The following is a 15,271-nucleotide window of genomic DNA, read 5'->3' as shown; positions in this document are numbered from 1 at the left end:
TTAAACTTATCTGCCAATTCTTTTGAAATTAGCGAACAATCGCTGCCAAAATCAATGAATGCAGTATGGCTGTGCTCATTTAAGAAAATAATTTTATTAAATTTATTTTCGGAAGAATCAAACTGTATTTGTTTAACGGATTTATTTTTTTCTAAATTTTTGTTCGTTTTATTTACTTTTGTCTCTTGACATTCTTTGTTCTTTTTAAAACAGTATTGTTCAATATGACCTTTAATTTAAAAAAAAAAAAGCTGCATATTTGGTTTCTGTGGTGACAATCTTTTTTTAAATGACCCTGAATTCCACAGCACATACAAGGTTTATTCTTGTTAAATTTGTTATTAACAAATTTGTTATTATGTACAAATTTTGATTTGGAAAAAACAATTGGATTTGTTAAATCAGGCAATTTTTCTGGACTTTTGTGATAAAGCTTATTTCTTAAATAAACTGCCAATAAATTGACATCTTTGATTTGAGCAACTTCAATAGCAGATTTAATATGTTCGTCTCTAATAGCACCAATTATTAAAGAAATCTTATCTGACTTGGAAAAATTTACTTTAAGTTTATTAATTTTTGCTAAATGTTCAAAATAAAATTCATATAATGAAGAACCCTCTGTTGGTTTATGATGGGCTACGTCCATAAAAAGATCATAAGTATTTCGTGTACTTTGAAAAGTATTTTCTAACACTGATCTCCATTCTGCCCAAGAAAATTGAGACCATGCAACTTCATTTTCAATAAAACTAGCATACCATGTTTTAGAGGTACCTCTAAGCTTAGAAATCGCTTGAAATATCGTCGGTATACTGCGAAAACCAGGTAAATGACAAATTTTAAAATATTGAGTTAAGTATACCAAAATTCTCAGCTTTTTCCGCTCTACATACAGGTAAAACCAAATAAATGATACGACTTACCATTCAGCAGATAATTTGTGTAATAAACAAATAAGTTACACCTAATCAACTTTTCGTTTTCAAATAAAACAATATATCGCTACTTACTTCCATAAAATTAAAGTTCTGTTGCATGTAAAACAAAGTAAGCCCACATATATTATTATGCCGGACAACAATATATTTCTACTACTGCAAACCATATTCAGTAAAAAGGTGATAAGTGTCTTTAATACATTTTACGTGTATGATTTATTAAAATTTCTCTTCCATATCGACTAGTAAAAACCTTTAAGTACACTTACTTCATTCTACGTGTTCTTTTCGTTTTTGTATACCTTGACTACCTTCTCGGCGAAGAATCGGTAGACGAAATTGTTGTGGTTTCACTACTGGAACTACTATCTCGCTTGGACTTTTTCCTTTTCGGCATTTTGGACACTTTCAATCACTTAACATTAAAAACAGTTCACTAAATTCTACCGTAGGTTCTTTAACACACTTCTGATATCGTCTATTAAAATAGTATCGTCTATTAAAATAGTTAAAACACGTATTTACGTAAATATAGCTATTTTATTAAATTAAATCAAACTCGTTCACAATGGTCATAATTAAATCACACTAAATTATTATCTCTCGTTCCGCTGTGTTTATGTGTCATACCCGAACTACTCGTGACCATATAAGGCAATTAGTGACCCAAGCCAATCACCGTATTAGAAGTTGAGTGTGACTTCACAATGTCATAACAGAACTACCAGTATTCCATCTTAAGCTGATTAGGACATTAGGCAGTTAGTGACTTAAGCTGATCAGCGTATTAGGATAATAGTGTGACTGCATTATGTTGCTTGCACATATTTTCCAGAGATTCTACCATTGAATCTATCGTCCGTTCATTATCTAAAATTCTTTTCTTTTCTAGATGAGTTTTTATTCTAAATATCTCTCGATCTATATATACATCGATAAGATGCTCTGAATATAATCCGGGGAATGGGGCATAAATCTTATACAAGTCTGCGTTTGACGGTTTAAAAAATACTAGAAATATTATATAAAACATAAATTTTTTCCACAAATTTTTCGGCTCCGAGATGTGTTTCGATTATCTTCGCTAATGGCCATTTCCCTAGCGATTTTTCTAGGTTTCTGACGGGTTTTTGTCAATTATATCACCGTTGTAGATTTGAAAAGTGGTCATGTCTCCAGCTGTTCCAAAAATCTCTTTTTACCTTTTCTATGGCTGATCTGAGCCCATCCCCTAAATCGCATCCCTTAAAATCGCAACCCCCGGTAGTAACTGTCAAACGACTTAACGTAGGATGACATGTGACGTATCGTTGGAAAGGGGATGAAAAATGGGGTTAAACGCAGTATGTGCCGTGCGCATGTGACAAGAGCATGTCAAAAAGGCATTACGTCATATGTTCGTGTCTATGGGTCCGATCGTGACGTACGAGGGCTCGTTGAAACGGGGAGGAGGTAACGAATACAGTGGCATAGAAAAAAAACATGGCGACGTAGTGCCAGAAGGACGTTATAACGTATCTTCGTTGCTATTGACCTGATTATGATGTTGCGACGTCCGAGCGCAAAAATACGCATGACCTTGTCGCCGGGAGCTGGTGCGCGATCGGTATCTATTTTTTGGTGGCGCATGTTGCGTCGTACGGGACGTGCGCGAACCAGATGTGCGGTCGGTACCTTAATTTTATTGAAATGTTGCCTATCCTGATCCCCAAACATATTGTAAATCAGGTTGGCTACCATTACAGAAGTTATAAAGAAGTTGTCATTCTGTTCTGCACATGAAGCGGTGATTTATTTTCTCAAATAATTAATTACACTCATTTAATTATACTCTGCAAGTCTGAAAGTTTATTCAAAAGGTTATGGGCCCAGAGTACATTCCATAACAAGTAAAGTTTTTGTTTAGTGTTCCCAATTTGTGGAAACCGGCAAAAAGTGTTAGTGACCGGCAATAAAATTAAAAATGGCAGCCCAAAGTTTAAGTAGTGCAAATTCAACCGTGAGTTTGTATCCGCAATTAACATCTACGAATTTTTCGTCCTGGAAATTTAGATTAGGCAATCTTCTAGATGCCAGAGGTGTTAAAGATTTGATTACCACAGAAGTAACTGCAACGCAACTAGCAGCTTTATCAAGAGACGAGCAATCTCAACATAAAAAGCATGATGCAACAGCGAGATCTATTATTGTCACATGCATTACAGATGAACATTTAGAATATATTCGTGATTGTAAGTCAGCTTTCTAAATGATAAAGAATTTAGAAAAAGTTTTTGAAAGAAAAAGTATTCTTTCTCGTTTATATGTGCGAAAAAGTTATTAACCTTGAAATATAAACAAGGAACAGAGTTACAAAAGTTTTTCGTTGAGTTAGATTGTTTAATACGTGACCTCGAATCCATTGGAACCACAATAGAAGAAGATGATAAGGTTTGTCACTTGTTGTTAACAATGACAGATACGTTCGACACTGTAATTACTGTATTAGAAACGTCAAATGACAAGTTAACTGTTGACTTTGTTAAAGCAAAATTACTTGATGCAGAACTGAAGTTGAAAAATAATGAAAAAGTAAGTGAAGAATCCTCGTTTTATACAAAGCAAGATAATAAAAAACCCCGTTGCTCATTTTGTGGACTTAAAGGCCATTTAGTGTCCAATTGTTTCAGAAAAAACAATAATTATAGAGGTAACAGCAGTGGAGGTAGATTTTTTCGTGGAAATAACTATTCCCGTGGCAGAAGAACTGGTAATAATACACAAAGTAAGCATAATGTCCATGCCAAAGTAGCTGAAGATGAAGTAAGTTTTATCACAGCCCTATCAGCTGCAGATCTCAAGAATGATGACAACCAAATTTCATTTATAATAGATTCCGGAGCATCACAAAATATGTGCAGTGGTAAATATGAACAATTTATAAGTAACATTGTTGAAATTGAGCCTGTTGGCATTAAAATAGCAGATGGAAGGGTAATGAATTCTTGTAAAAAAGGTATGTTAAAAGTTTATTACAATGAAATTCCTATCAACATTGATGTACTCATATTAAATAACCTAGAATATAATCTATTATCAGTTAGTTGTTGCCGAGAGGGGGCATTTGGGCCTGTAGGACCCATCGCCGGCTCTTTGGGCTTCTTCCTATCCCCGGAATTGGATCGGGTATTCACCATCTTTGGTTTGTCGCTGGTAGAAAGGTTAAATACTACCGCTGTTATAAATAACAATTCCAGTAACAAATATCTGTTATAGGTAACGGTTCCAAGGAACAGTTACAAACTAACGGAGCAAAAATGGAAAACAGATAGGTAAAAATGATCTAAGTATTCCTTGACTTACGGAAGGAATAACTTAGTAAACAATTAAATTAAATGGTATAAAAATATATTGCAAAGAAAAAAAATGTTTCTAAGTGTTTCTTGACTTACGGAAGAAACAACTTAGGACAGAAATATAGATAAATGAAATATGTAAATGTGAGAGTAAAATATGGAAATATTTCTAAGTGTTTCTTGACTTACGGAAGAAACGACCTAGAGTGGAAAAATAAAATACTCAAAATATAAAACGAGAAATGCAAAAATGAAACAGATTATAGAATTATGTCTAAGTGTTTCTTGACTTACGGAAGAAACAACTTAGAACAGAAAATAAACAAGAGAATCAAATATAGTAAAATAAATGCAAAAATATTTATAAGTGTTTCTTGACTTACGGAAGAAACGACTTATAATAGAAAATAAGAAAAATCAAATATAGAAAAGATGTGAAAATATTGCTAAGTGTTTCTTGACTTACGGAAGAAACAACTTAGCATAAAATAGAAAATGAAAGAAACAAATGTATTAAGTATTTTCTTAACTTAAGAAAGAAAATATCTTAGATAAAATATCGGAAATAATAATGCAACAATGATTATGAAAATATTTCTAAGAGTTCTTTGACTTACCGGAAAGAACTACTTAGACAAAGTACAAATCAAAATATAAAATAGAAAAAGCAAGATAAATAATTCTAAGTGTTCTTAACTTACGGAAGAACAACTTAGACACAAAATACAAGAAAAATAAACAATCAGTACATGAACAAATATAGATCAATGTAATATCCTAACCTGAAAAGGTCTGACTATACAATAATGCTAAAATAAAAAGGTATACAGAAAATCAGAAATAAAACAATAACTTAGTTGGAACAATAATAGCACCGACTAGGTCTACAGTAGACGAGGCAAGCTCGACTGATCGATGAGAGAAAATCTACCTGCTTTTATGTAAAACAAATCCTTTGTTTTACGTAGCGAAAGTGGAATTTCCCTGCATCGAATCAATTATAAATTTGGATTTGGCCAAACTTGGAATTCCCAAGTATTTTGACCGATATCCAAATTCCTTGATGCATCCTTTGTTTTACGTAGCGAAAGTGGAATTTCCCTGCATTGAATCAATTAGAAATTTGGATTTGGACAAACTTGGAATTCCCAAGTATTTTGACCGATATCCAAATTCCTTGATGCATCCGGCACGGCTGTCAGCTCCCGGCTGACACGCCTCCGGAGGACATAGTAAACTAAACAATTTGGGTTTCACAGTTGTGTTTAAGGAAAATAAGGCTGAAATAATAAAAAAGAATTTTAAACTTATTTGTTGTAAACACAAAAGTAATTTATTTGTTGCAAATTTTCATTTAAATAAAGTGCAATCCAGTTTAGTAGCAAAGCATAGTAATAAAAACTTATGGCACTTACGGTTAGGACATGTAAGTAGAAGGGGACTTCAATTGTTGGGACTACCCTATTCTTATGAGCTGTGTGATTCATGTCTACAAGGAAAAGCCACAAGGCAACCTTTTAAAGAAGTTTTGTACAAAAAATCTTCTAGAGTTGGCGAACTTTTACATGTTGACACCTGGGGTCCGTCCAAAGATCCAACATTGTCTGGTGAGAAGTATTACTTATCAATTATTGATGATTTTACACATTTTAGTGTTGTATATTTAATGACAAGAAAATGCGAGAGTGAGTCGCATCTTATTAATCACATTGAAAAATTAGCAGCAGAAGGAAGGAGAGTATCTAGAATAAGAATGGATATGGGAGGAGAGATGTCTTCTAAAATTTTTAAAAACTCCTCAGCAGAATAGTATAGCAGAACGATTTAATCGTACTATTTTAGACAAGGTAAGAGCCATGTTTGTCGAAACAAATCTTCCCAAGAGCCTGTGGGGAGAAGCAGTTAGAACAGCTGTTTATCAGCTCAACCGAACCCCATCACGAGCAGTTGAACTTCAAGTACCAGCAGAAATATACTTGAACAGGCTTGACTTGTCTAAACTCAGAGTTTTTGGTTCAAAAGTATGGTACTACAACCTACCAAAGAAAAGTAAATTAGAACCAAGGGCAAGTAAAGGTGTAATGGTCGGCTACAGTGGCGCTGGCTATAGAATCTGGAATCCACTGACTAATCAAATTAAAATTTCAAGAGATGTGGTTTTCGATGAATCACAATATAAATATTCTCCAGAAATATTGTCTAATAATCAAAATACTGAGGAAAGTTTACCAAGCCAAGATGAATTGGAAATATTGGAAGAGACAAATTATGAACATAGTAGAGTCAAAACATTAAGAAATATCACTGAAAGTAATTCACAAGATGAAGAACCAGTAAATGTACAAAATACCAAAACTAGTTTCTCTAATAGAGAAATAAAACCACCTTCGAAGCTCAAAGACTATGAACTTTATTATGCATATTGTTTAGTTACATCAACCCCAGTAACTTATGAAGAAGCAGTGGAGAGTGATGAATGGAAGCAGGCAATCGAAACAGAACTTGAATGTCTCGAAAAAATGGACACCTGGACTGAAGCCACAAAGGTACCTAATAATCAACAAATCATAAATACAAAATGGGTATTTAAAACAAAAAGTGATGGCACGAAAAAAGCTCGCTTAGTCGCTAAGGGATATGAAGAAGAAGTATTTTTAGATATATATTCACCTGTAGCAAAAATGGCAAGTGTTAGAATTTTATTGTCACTAGCTCTCAATAACGACTGGAAGGTATACCAGTTAGACATTCCTTCAGCATTCATTAACGGAGTGCTACAACATGAAGTTTATATTCATTGTCCTAAGGGATACACAGGACAAAGCAAAGTTCTGAAACTGCAAAAGGCTTTTTATGGACTGAGGGAATCGCCTAAATGCTGGAACCAACGATTCGACAAATGGGCAATCAAAATTGGGTTTAGAAGTGCCGAAAGTGACTGTTGTGTTTACACAAAGAAAAATGTGTATATGGGTTGATGATATCCTATTGTGTGGTGAAGGTAGCAATTCGATTCAAAAAGTTATAGAAAGTTTAAAAAGTGAGTTCAATGCAAAAAATCTTGGTTTTGTAAATAATTTTTTAGGTATTGATTTTGAATTTTCTGAAGATGAAAATAATGCAAAAATGAATGTATATTTCACAAAAACCCTTAATCAATAAAATAATAGATAAATTTAATATGACGAATTGCAATATTAGCAAAACACCAATGGAAACAGGTTTTCAAGGTGAAAAAACTAATACTAATAATCAAATTTCTGACAATATACCTTACAGGCCCAGTTCGTTTTTGGCAGTGGTCAGGTAAAGTTCTTATCAGTGCGTGAACGAGTCTTCATTAAGTGTTTGTTTACTTGTTTTTTGATTGTAATGATCGGGGATTCGGACGGAAGATATGAACCTCCTGATAGGGGAAAAAGTATAATTATAGATGAAGTGAATATGGAATTTAGCGGAAATGGAAAAAGCGACGAAACAGGTGGTATTGAAAAAATAATAAAACAAAAAAATAAATATAGTTCAACGGACCAAGGTCCATATTATGTATTTGTGCAAAGTAAAGAAGGAAACATAGGTAAGTTTCATAAAATTTCTACTGCTAGATTAATTTTAAATGCAGAACCGGAGATCAGGGATAACATTTTAAATATTTCTGTAACTGGTAGAAATAAAGTTAAAGTCGAATTAAATTCATTTAATAGTGCCAACAAATTAGTCGAGTCTAAAGTATTTCAAGAAAAAAATTACGAGGCTTATATACCCACTTTCTTTACATACAAAAAAGGTGTAATAAAAAGTATTGACAAGGATATCAAAGACGATGATTTATTAAACATAATTAAACCTAAATATGGAAATAATTTTAAAGTTTATGAAGTAAGAAGAATAAAACGAAAGGTAAATGGTGAGTTACTCCCTACAATGGCAGTTATTGTTACTTTTAAGGGGCAAATGATACCTAAACAGGTAGTAATAGAAAAAATTATATACGATGTAGACATATATGTTCCACGAGTAATCCAATGCAGACAATGCATGAGGTACGGTCACGTTAGTGCACAATGTAGAGGTAAAGTTCGATGTGGAAAATGCGGCAATGAACATGAAACAAATTCTTGTAATTCGCAATTAACATCATGTATTTTATGCAAAGGAAATCATGAAGCAACGGATAGGAAAAATTGTGAAGAATTTCATCGTCAGAAACAAATTAAAACATATATGGCCACAGAAAATTTATCCTATAGTGAGGCTAATAAAAAATATGATAATAGTTACGCAACGGTGACAAAGAATGTAAATAAAAGCACTCATTACTCAGTACCAGTTAAACGCAGATGAAATTTAGAAGGTTATCCTAATTATCCCCGTTCAGGATATTCTGACGAGCATAAGGAGATTCTTTCATCTCCATCTACTAGTAGTCAACCGGTATATCGTCGCCGTGGATGTGAAGAGAGCTAACCAACAAAAGTCAGTTTCGAGATAATGAGCATTTTAGATTACCATGTCGAGGAAAAAATACATTTTAGCTTATAACTTTGCTGCTCATTGAAGTATTCCTAAAATTTTTTTAGGATTTATCAAACAAATTGTTACCTACTTTGTACTGAACCAAACACTAATAAAACATTGATTTATATGAGGGTAGTAGGGTTTCGTTTACTTAGCTCCATTCACCACTAGATAACTTTTCACGAGTCATACTGTTTTTTTGTTGTGTGAAAAGATCTAAGTCTACGAAATTAAATAATACAAGGTGATAGTATGCTTAAAGTGTTTAATTTTGGATACAAAAATAAGACAAAAGTATAATAAATTTAATTTAGTTTTTAGTCTTTAACATTGAATATTATTTAACACTGAATATACAGAAATCTTATTATTTTATCGCTACTCGGATTCCGAATCGTCTGCAGTGATTCTCTCTATTGGTTTTAAAAGTCGGAGGTAGTAATCATGGTAGGTGGCTGGGATAGTACCTGACCTACAAAGATCTTGTAGATCTTTTAGTTTCTTAGGCTCTATTCCTAAAGCAGAATGATACAGTTTCGGAACCTCACTGAAAACAGTGTTGTCAACTCGAGTGTTTCTACGAATGCACAATTGTTTGAAGTCTACCTGACTAAGTTGTGTTTTATAGAAGATTATATCAAGGTGTTCTTTTCTATATTGCAGCCATTTGATATTTAGCCACTTCATAACATCGCCATCGACTGTCTTTGTTTTGTTAATAATTAATTTTTCGCTGTAAGTTTTAAAATCTATAAAATGGCAGTAATTTAATTCCTTAACGACGTGTACAGGGTGATTTACTTTGGCTGTTCTTGCCACTGTGTACCACCCGTCAGGCACATAGGGGAAATGTGCCTATGATGGACCCCTTAAGGAAAAGGCTCCCTAATAATTTTAATTATTTACTTAGCAGGCTTTAAATATGACCACATAACGTCTTGTTATTTGTATAATATGCAAATGTTTCAAATTTTGATAAAAATTAAGATGACAAAAGTTATTCATAGTTTACTAAAATCCTGTTAAGGGTCCATCATGGGCATATATGCGCTCATGATGGACCCTTTGATACGCCCATGATGGACCCGTTGCATTTTGTATAAAATAAGTAAATACCAAATTCACACACAAATTGTTTACGTCCAGGATTTACATCTGCACATTTATTGTGACACCAATTCTTACACACTTGACAACGAATCCATTTTTCTTTGGATCGTGAATGCGAAAATAGTTCGTTACAGTAAATGCAAGCTGCATCGTCGGAGTCGTCTTCTTCAAAAGAAGATTCACAATCGTCTTCAGAACTGTTTGTAGTTGAAACACGAACTTGCCTTTTTACTTTTCTTGCGTCTTTTTTTCTTTTTTTTTTGCTTCTTTTTCTGCAATTTTTTGTTTTATATCATCAATTTCTGGCGTTGAATTTAAATATCCTGTTTTACCCCGTTTTCTACCCCTTTTCTGAGTTACTTCAGATACTCCAGCTAAAGGAGGAGGACAAATATCTTCGACCGAGATGTTTAGGACTGACGATGATGTTGATTTCTGATCAGTGATTTTTGATAAACCTTCAATCGAAGAAACATTTTGGTTTCGATGTTCCGGTAGTGAGATCTCGTCAGAACATCCTGGTAGTGGGTTTTGTTCATAATTTTCTCTATCTGTTGTTATAGACGGCAAAAATTGCCAATCCTCGAAGACATCTGGATTGAACGGTTCTATTCCTGTCTTTTTAAATGCATTTATTGCATTTAATGGAAGAGCACTTTTTAAATATGCTTTATTAAAGATACTGGCTACTTTAAATTGGGTAACTGTTTTACCTGGATTCTGTCGCAGCCATAATTGAATTTCTTGGCCGTAGTAAGTTTGAAGTGGTCTAAAAAATCCTACGTCCAAGGGTTGAACGTGATGAGAGCAGTGTGCAGGAAAACAAAACATAATAATACCGTTTTCTTTTGCAAACTGGAGAGCTTCAAAACTTTTATGACTACCATGACCATCGAGTAACAACAAAACTTGGTTGGTTTTAGAAGCCTTTGAATACCTTAAAAAATGTTGCAGCCAGAGACAGAAAATGTCGGAAGTCATCCATCCTTATTCTTGAGCGAAGGCTACACTTCCAGTAGGTGCATCGATCATAAGTTCGTCTTTCTTCCTCTGTCGAGGAAAAATCAAAGCAGGAGGAACATATGTTCCAATTGCATTCATTGCACATACGACCGTAATATGTAGACCGCGTTCTGCACTACTTAAAGCACCAACTTGTTTGCGACCTTTACTAGCATAAATCTTCTGCGATCTCTTTTGCACAGTTGTCAAACCGGACTCGTCCATGTTATAAATGTTTTCCGGTGGAAATTAAAACTCGTCTTATATATGTGCTAATGCTGTAAAATAGGTACATATATTTGGTTTATTAAAAGCTTGAGCCCTTGCAAACGAAGTATTTTCTGGAGTTCGTAATGATAATCGAGAATTTCGCTTTAAAAAACCTCTGACCCATTTCCAGCCTGCCATCTTGGTTTCCTTATTAAAACTGTGGCTAATATTTTTTATTTCAGCTACTTCGTATACAAGTTTTCGTAAATCTTTACTGGTCAGGCCAAAAAAACGAGCTTCCATGGTGATAACATGGTCAGCAATTTCCTTTTCAATAGCAGTGGAAAATATTGGTCTTCGTCCTCCCAAATCACCTTTGGTACTTCCTTGCTGCTTATTAAAGCGCCTTTTCAAAGTCGTTTTTAAAATGTTAAATGTTTTTGCTGCCAACTTAAACCCCATAGTTTTTTCTTGTATGCTTTTTAAAGCTTGCTGCATATTACTCTCATTCCACTGTTGCCTTTTATGAGGATCCATCCCTGTAAAATGTATTATGTTAATCGTTAAGTAGCAACTTATTTCCTTTTTCCTATGATGGACCCCTAGTCCGTCATAGGTAACGACAAAGGGGTCCATCATAGGCAAATAGACAAGACAGCAAATTTAATTCTGTTACTTTTGTTTTGACCATTCTAACCTAAAACAAAGTATAGTATTTGACAAAGAAAGTGTAGTCATTTTATACAAAACAAAAGAAACACTTAGCTTAACGTATGTTACCAGTAAAATATTCCTTACCAAAAAATTTTATTAGATCAGCAACGCCAAATTTTAATTTTATTTCACAAATTTACTGTTATAACCGCCACTGGTCTGAAACTTTGCAAATACTAAACTACAAACTTCCTGCGCAAGCGGCAACCAGCGATGTGCATGTAACCGCGCCATATTTGAAATTACAGCAGGTGGTCCATCATAGGCAGGGGTCCAACATAGACACACTTCCCCTATATATTTATTTTTCGTCCCCTACTTTCAATCGCAGAATGAACGCTGTCGCATTCCATTTCGGAATGTCCGAATTCCATGAATTTTTGATTAATAGTTTGTAAATTATCAAAAGAAGACAAAGCTTTTATAAACATTGCAGATAAAATGGAATTTCTATTTTGACCTACTGCAGTATCAGAATAAAATGTTACTTCACTCACTTTAGATCGTAGCTCAGAAAGCATGTTCCATAAGCATGTAGATACTTCTGATGATCCTTTTGTACCATTCAATTCATGCCACATGTAGTTAATAGCAACAGTAGTTTTGAAATTATACACCGTAAAATTATAGGTATTTAGTTTCCGTTTATAATATAATTGCCCCACTTCTAAATGGGGGAGTCAGTAAAAGCTTTTTCATATCCATAGTGAAGGTGATGAAAATATTATCAATTTTAGCACGATCTTTGTCAATTTTCTTATGCTCTCTAGCCTCCTTCTTTCGAAGTTGATGTAAATTAACAAGGAAAAGACAGTTAAGATTTTATTTCACGTATAGAGAGCTTGCGCATCCGTTTATACGTATTTCAGCCCAATAGGCATCATCAGAACGGCTTTCGCAAGCGCTCTGAACGTGAAATAAATCTTTTCTGTCTTAGGAAGCAACTATAACATGGCTTCGTATAGATGCAATGTAGCGACATCTGATAATAAAATCGTAGACTAATTTTCGAAACCAAATTCAAGAATTCCGCTTTAATCTGTGCCTTCTAAGAATTGCAAGGCAAAAACAGACGTTGATAAAGGTGTTAAGATGATGTAAATTGTATTCATCTTGATGTTTTTCTTTTTCGTCTTCGGTTTTATTTGTGAATTGCGTGCAAAAGCTACATTGGTCTTTTTTGGTATATGGAAACCATAGTTAAATTCGGTGCTGAATATATGTTTATAATAATAAAACGACACTGAATCTTCCTGATACTCTTCGCAGTATTTTAAATAATCCTGGTGAAGTCGTTTTTCAGATAAACCAGAAGGTAAGTATTTCCTTTTGGTTGAACTTCGACAATAGTGAGAATCAATCACCGGTAGTGATTTAATGTGATTACATACTACCTCCTTTTGATTATCTGGAATTTTATTATTACTATTTATGATGAATACGACATTGTACGTTTTTAATTTGATTAAACTTTTCTTTCAAACAAGATTTTACACTCAAATCAATGTACCCAATCAGAAATATTATTATCATCTGCAGATCGTACACGTACACCTACTTGTCTTATACCTAAGCTCAATTCCATAAAAATTGTATATCAATATAAATGAACAGCAATAAAATTATCTTACGATTATAACTACTCGCAGACAAAGAAGCTTTCAAATAAAATAAATTTAATACTTGTTACAATCGAGTATTGAGATTTTGCTTTAACAGCAAACCCCAGCTAACGATAAGGTGACTAATCGACTGTGTCATAATAATTTATTTGTCTGTTGTTATTTGCACACTAAGCTCGCGCGTCTGATAGCTCTGTTCACCACTGACAATATGTTCAGTACCATAGATAAAGAATATATATTTTCAGTACCCGGTGGTGGTAAGTGGCATAGATCACTTCACTCCAAAAAATAAGGATTGTGAATTCACTTAGCGTCCCTTCACACTTTAGAATATAAACCATTTGAAACAACATATTCACTTAGATCTCTTCACTACATTATAAAAATTTTTTTTCTGATTGCGATGCTGCAGTTAGCTCATTTTTAAGAAAATGTGGGTTAGCTCTCTTCACATCCACGACGACGATATCAAAATTATAGAAATATCCCTAACTATTCCCAATCAACAATGAGCTCAAATTCAAATAAAAACTGTAAAATAAACTCTGTTTGTGATATGATTATAAGCACTTTTAAAAATGTATTAAAGAATAACTCAATAACTTTAGACAATATAAAAATGTTTGACGATTTTAAAAATAATTTAAGTCGTATTCTCGCACATAATGAATAAGTTCAAAATTGTACAGTGGAACGGTAGGTCCATTGTACACAATAAAGGTCATTTTGAGAAATTTATTTTTGAAAATAATATAGATATAGCTATAATTAGTGAAACGTGGTTAAAAGAAAAAAATAATATTAATTTCAGTGGTTATAATATATTTCGGAAGGATAGAGATGATGGTTATGGAGGATTAGCTATTTTAACTAAAAAATACATTCAGTTCACAGGTCATCCAAATCATCATAAAATCAATCAGGTTATGAGTATATCAATATCAGTCAAATTAAAATCAAATAAAGTACTTAATATATATTCAGTGTATGCAAAACCAAATTTAAATGTATCAGAGAGTGAATGGAAAAAGTTTTTTAATAGTTTAAGTACACCATTTTTGGTGGCAGGAGACTTTAATTGTCATCATAATGCATGGGGTTGCGATCAGAATGATAGGGCTGGACTTAGTCTATTAACAGCAATAGAAGACTGTGAGTTATGTTTTTTAAATAATGGGGCCGAAACTATAATACCTAGATTATACACTAGAAATAAATCAGCTGTGGACATAACTATATGTTCCAGTGACATATCTTCCTGTTTTGATTGGAACGTTAAAAATGTAGCTCTAGGTTCTGATCACTTTCCAATAATAATTGAAAGCGATGTTGATAATATAACAATAGTTAATGAGAGAACCCGATGGAACGTGAACAGAGCAGATTGGTCGTTATTTTCTTCGATTCTTGAAACTATTGACACCAAAGATATAAATACTGATGAAAATATTAATAACATATATAATACATTTATCAATATAATTAATGATGCTTGTGAATTATCGATACCTAAGAAAAAAATGACGATCAATAGTAAATTTAATAAAAAATGGTGGAACCCAGAATGTGCACAAGCTATAAAATTTCAGCAAGAAGCTTTTTTAGAATTTAAACGAAATAGTACATATGAAAATTACATAAAATATCAGAAAGCAGAGGCAATTAAGAAAAAAACAATATTAAAAAGTAAAAAAGCTTCTTGGCGAGAATTTTGTAATAAATTAAATAAAAATACTCCGGTCCAAGAAATTTGGAAAGAAATTAAAAAAATCAAAAATACTTATAATGTCCCAAAAAATCAAGTAAAGAAAGATAA

General features: G+C 33.2%; 1 protein-coding gene across 1 annotated transcript; it reads left to right on the top strand.

Moving 5' to 3' along the window:
- Window positions 1-3,392: 3,392 nt before the first annotated feature.
- LOC140448942 (uncharacterized) lies at window positions 3,393-6,086 on the top strand. The gene is made up of 2 exons (XM_072542081.1): window positions 3,393-3,936; window positions 5,698-6,086. Exons 1-2 carry the CDS (start codon window positions 3,393-3,395, stop codon window positions 6,084-6,086), a joined length of 933 nt encoding a protein of 310 aa, XP_072398182.1.
- Window positions 6,087-15,271: the final 9,185 nt, after the last annotated feature.

The sequence above is a fragment of the Diabrotica undecimpunctata genome, chromosome 8, assembly GCF_040954645.1.
Source record: "Diabrotica undecimpunctata isolate CICGRU chromosome 8, icDiaUnde3, whole genome shotgun sequence".
Taxonomy (NCBI): Eukaryota; Metazoa; Arthropoda; class Insecta; order Coleoptera; family Chrysomelidae; genus Diabrotica; species Diabrotica undecimpunctata.
This window is presented reverse-complemented; position numbering and strand designations above follow the sequence as displayed.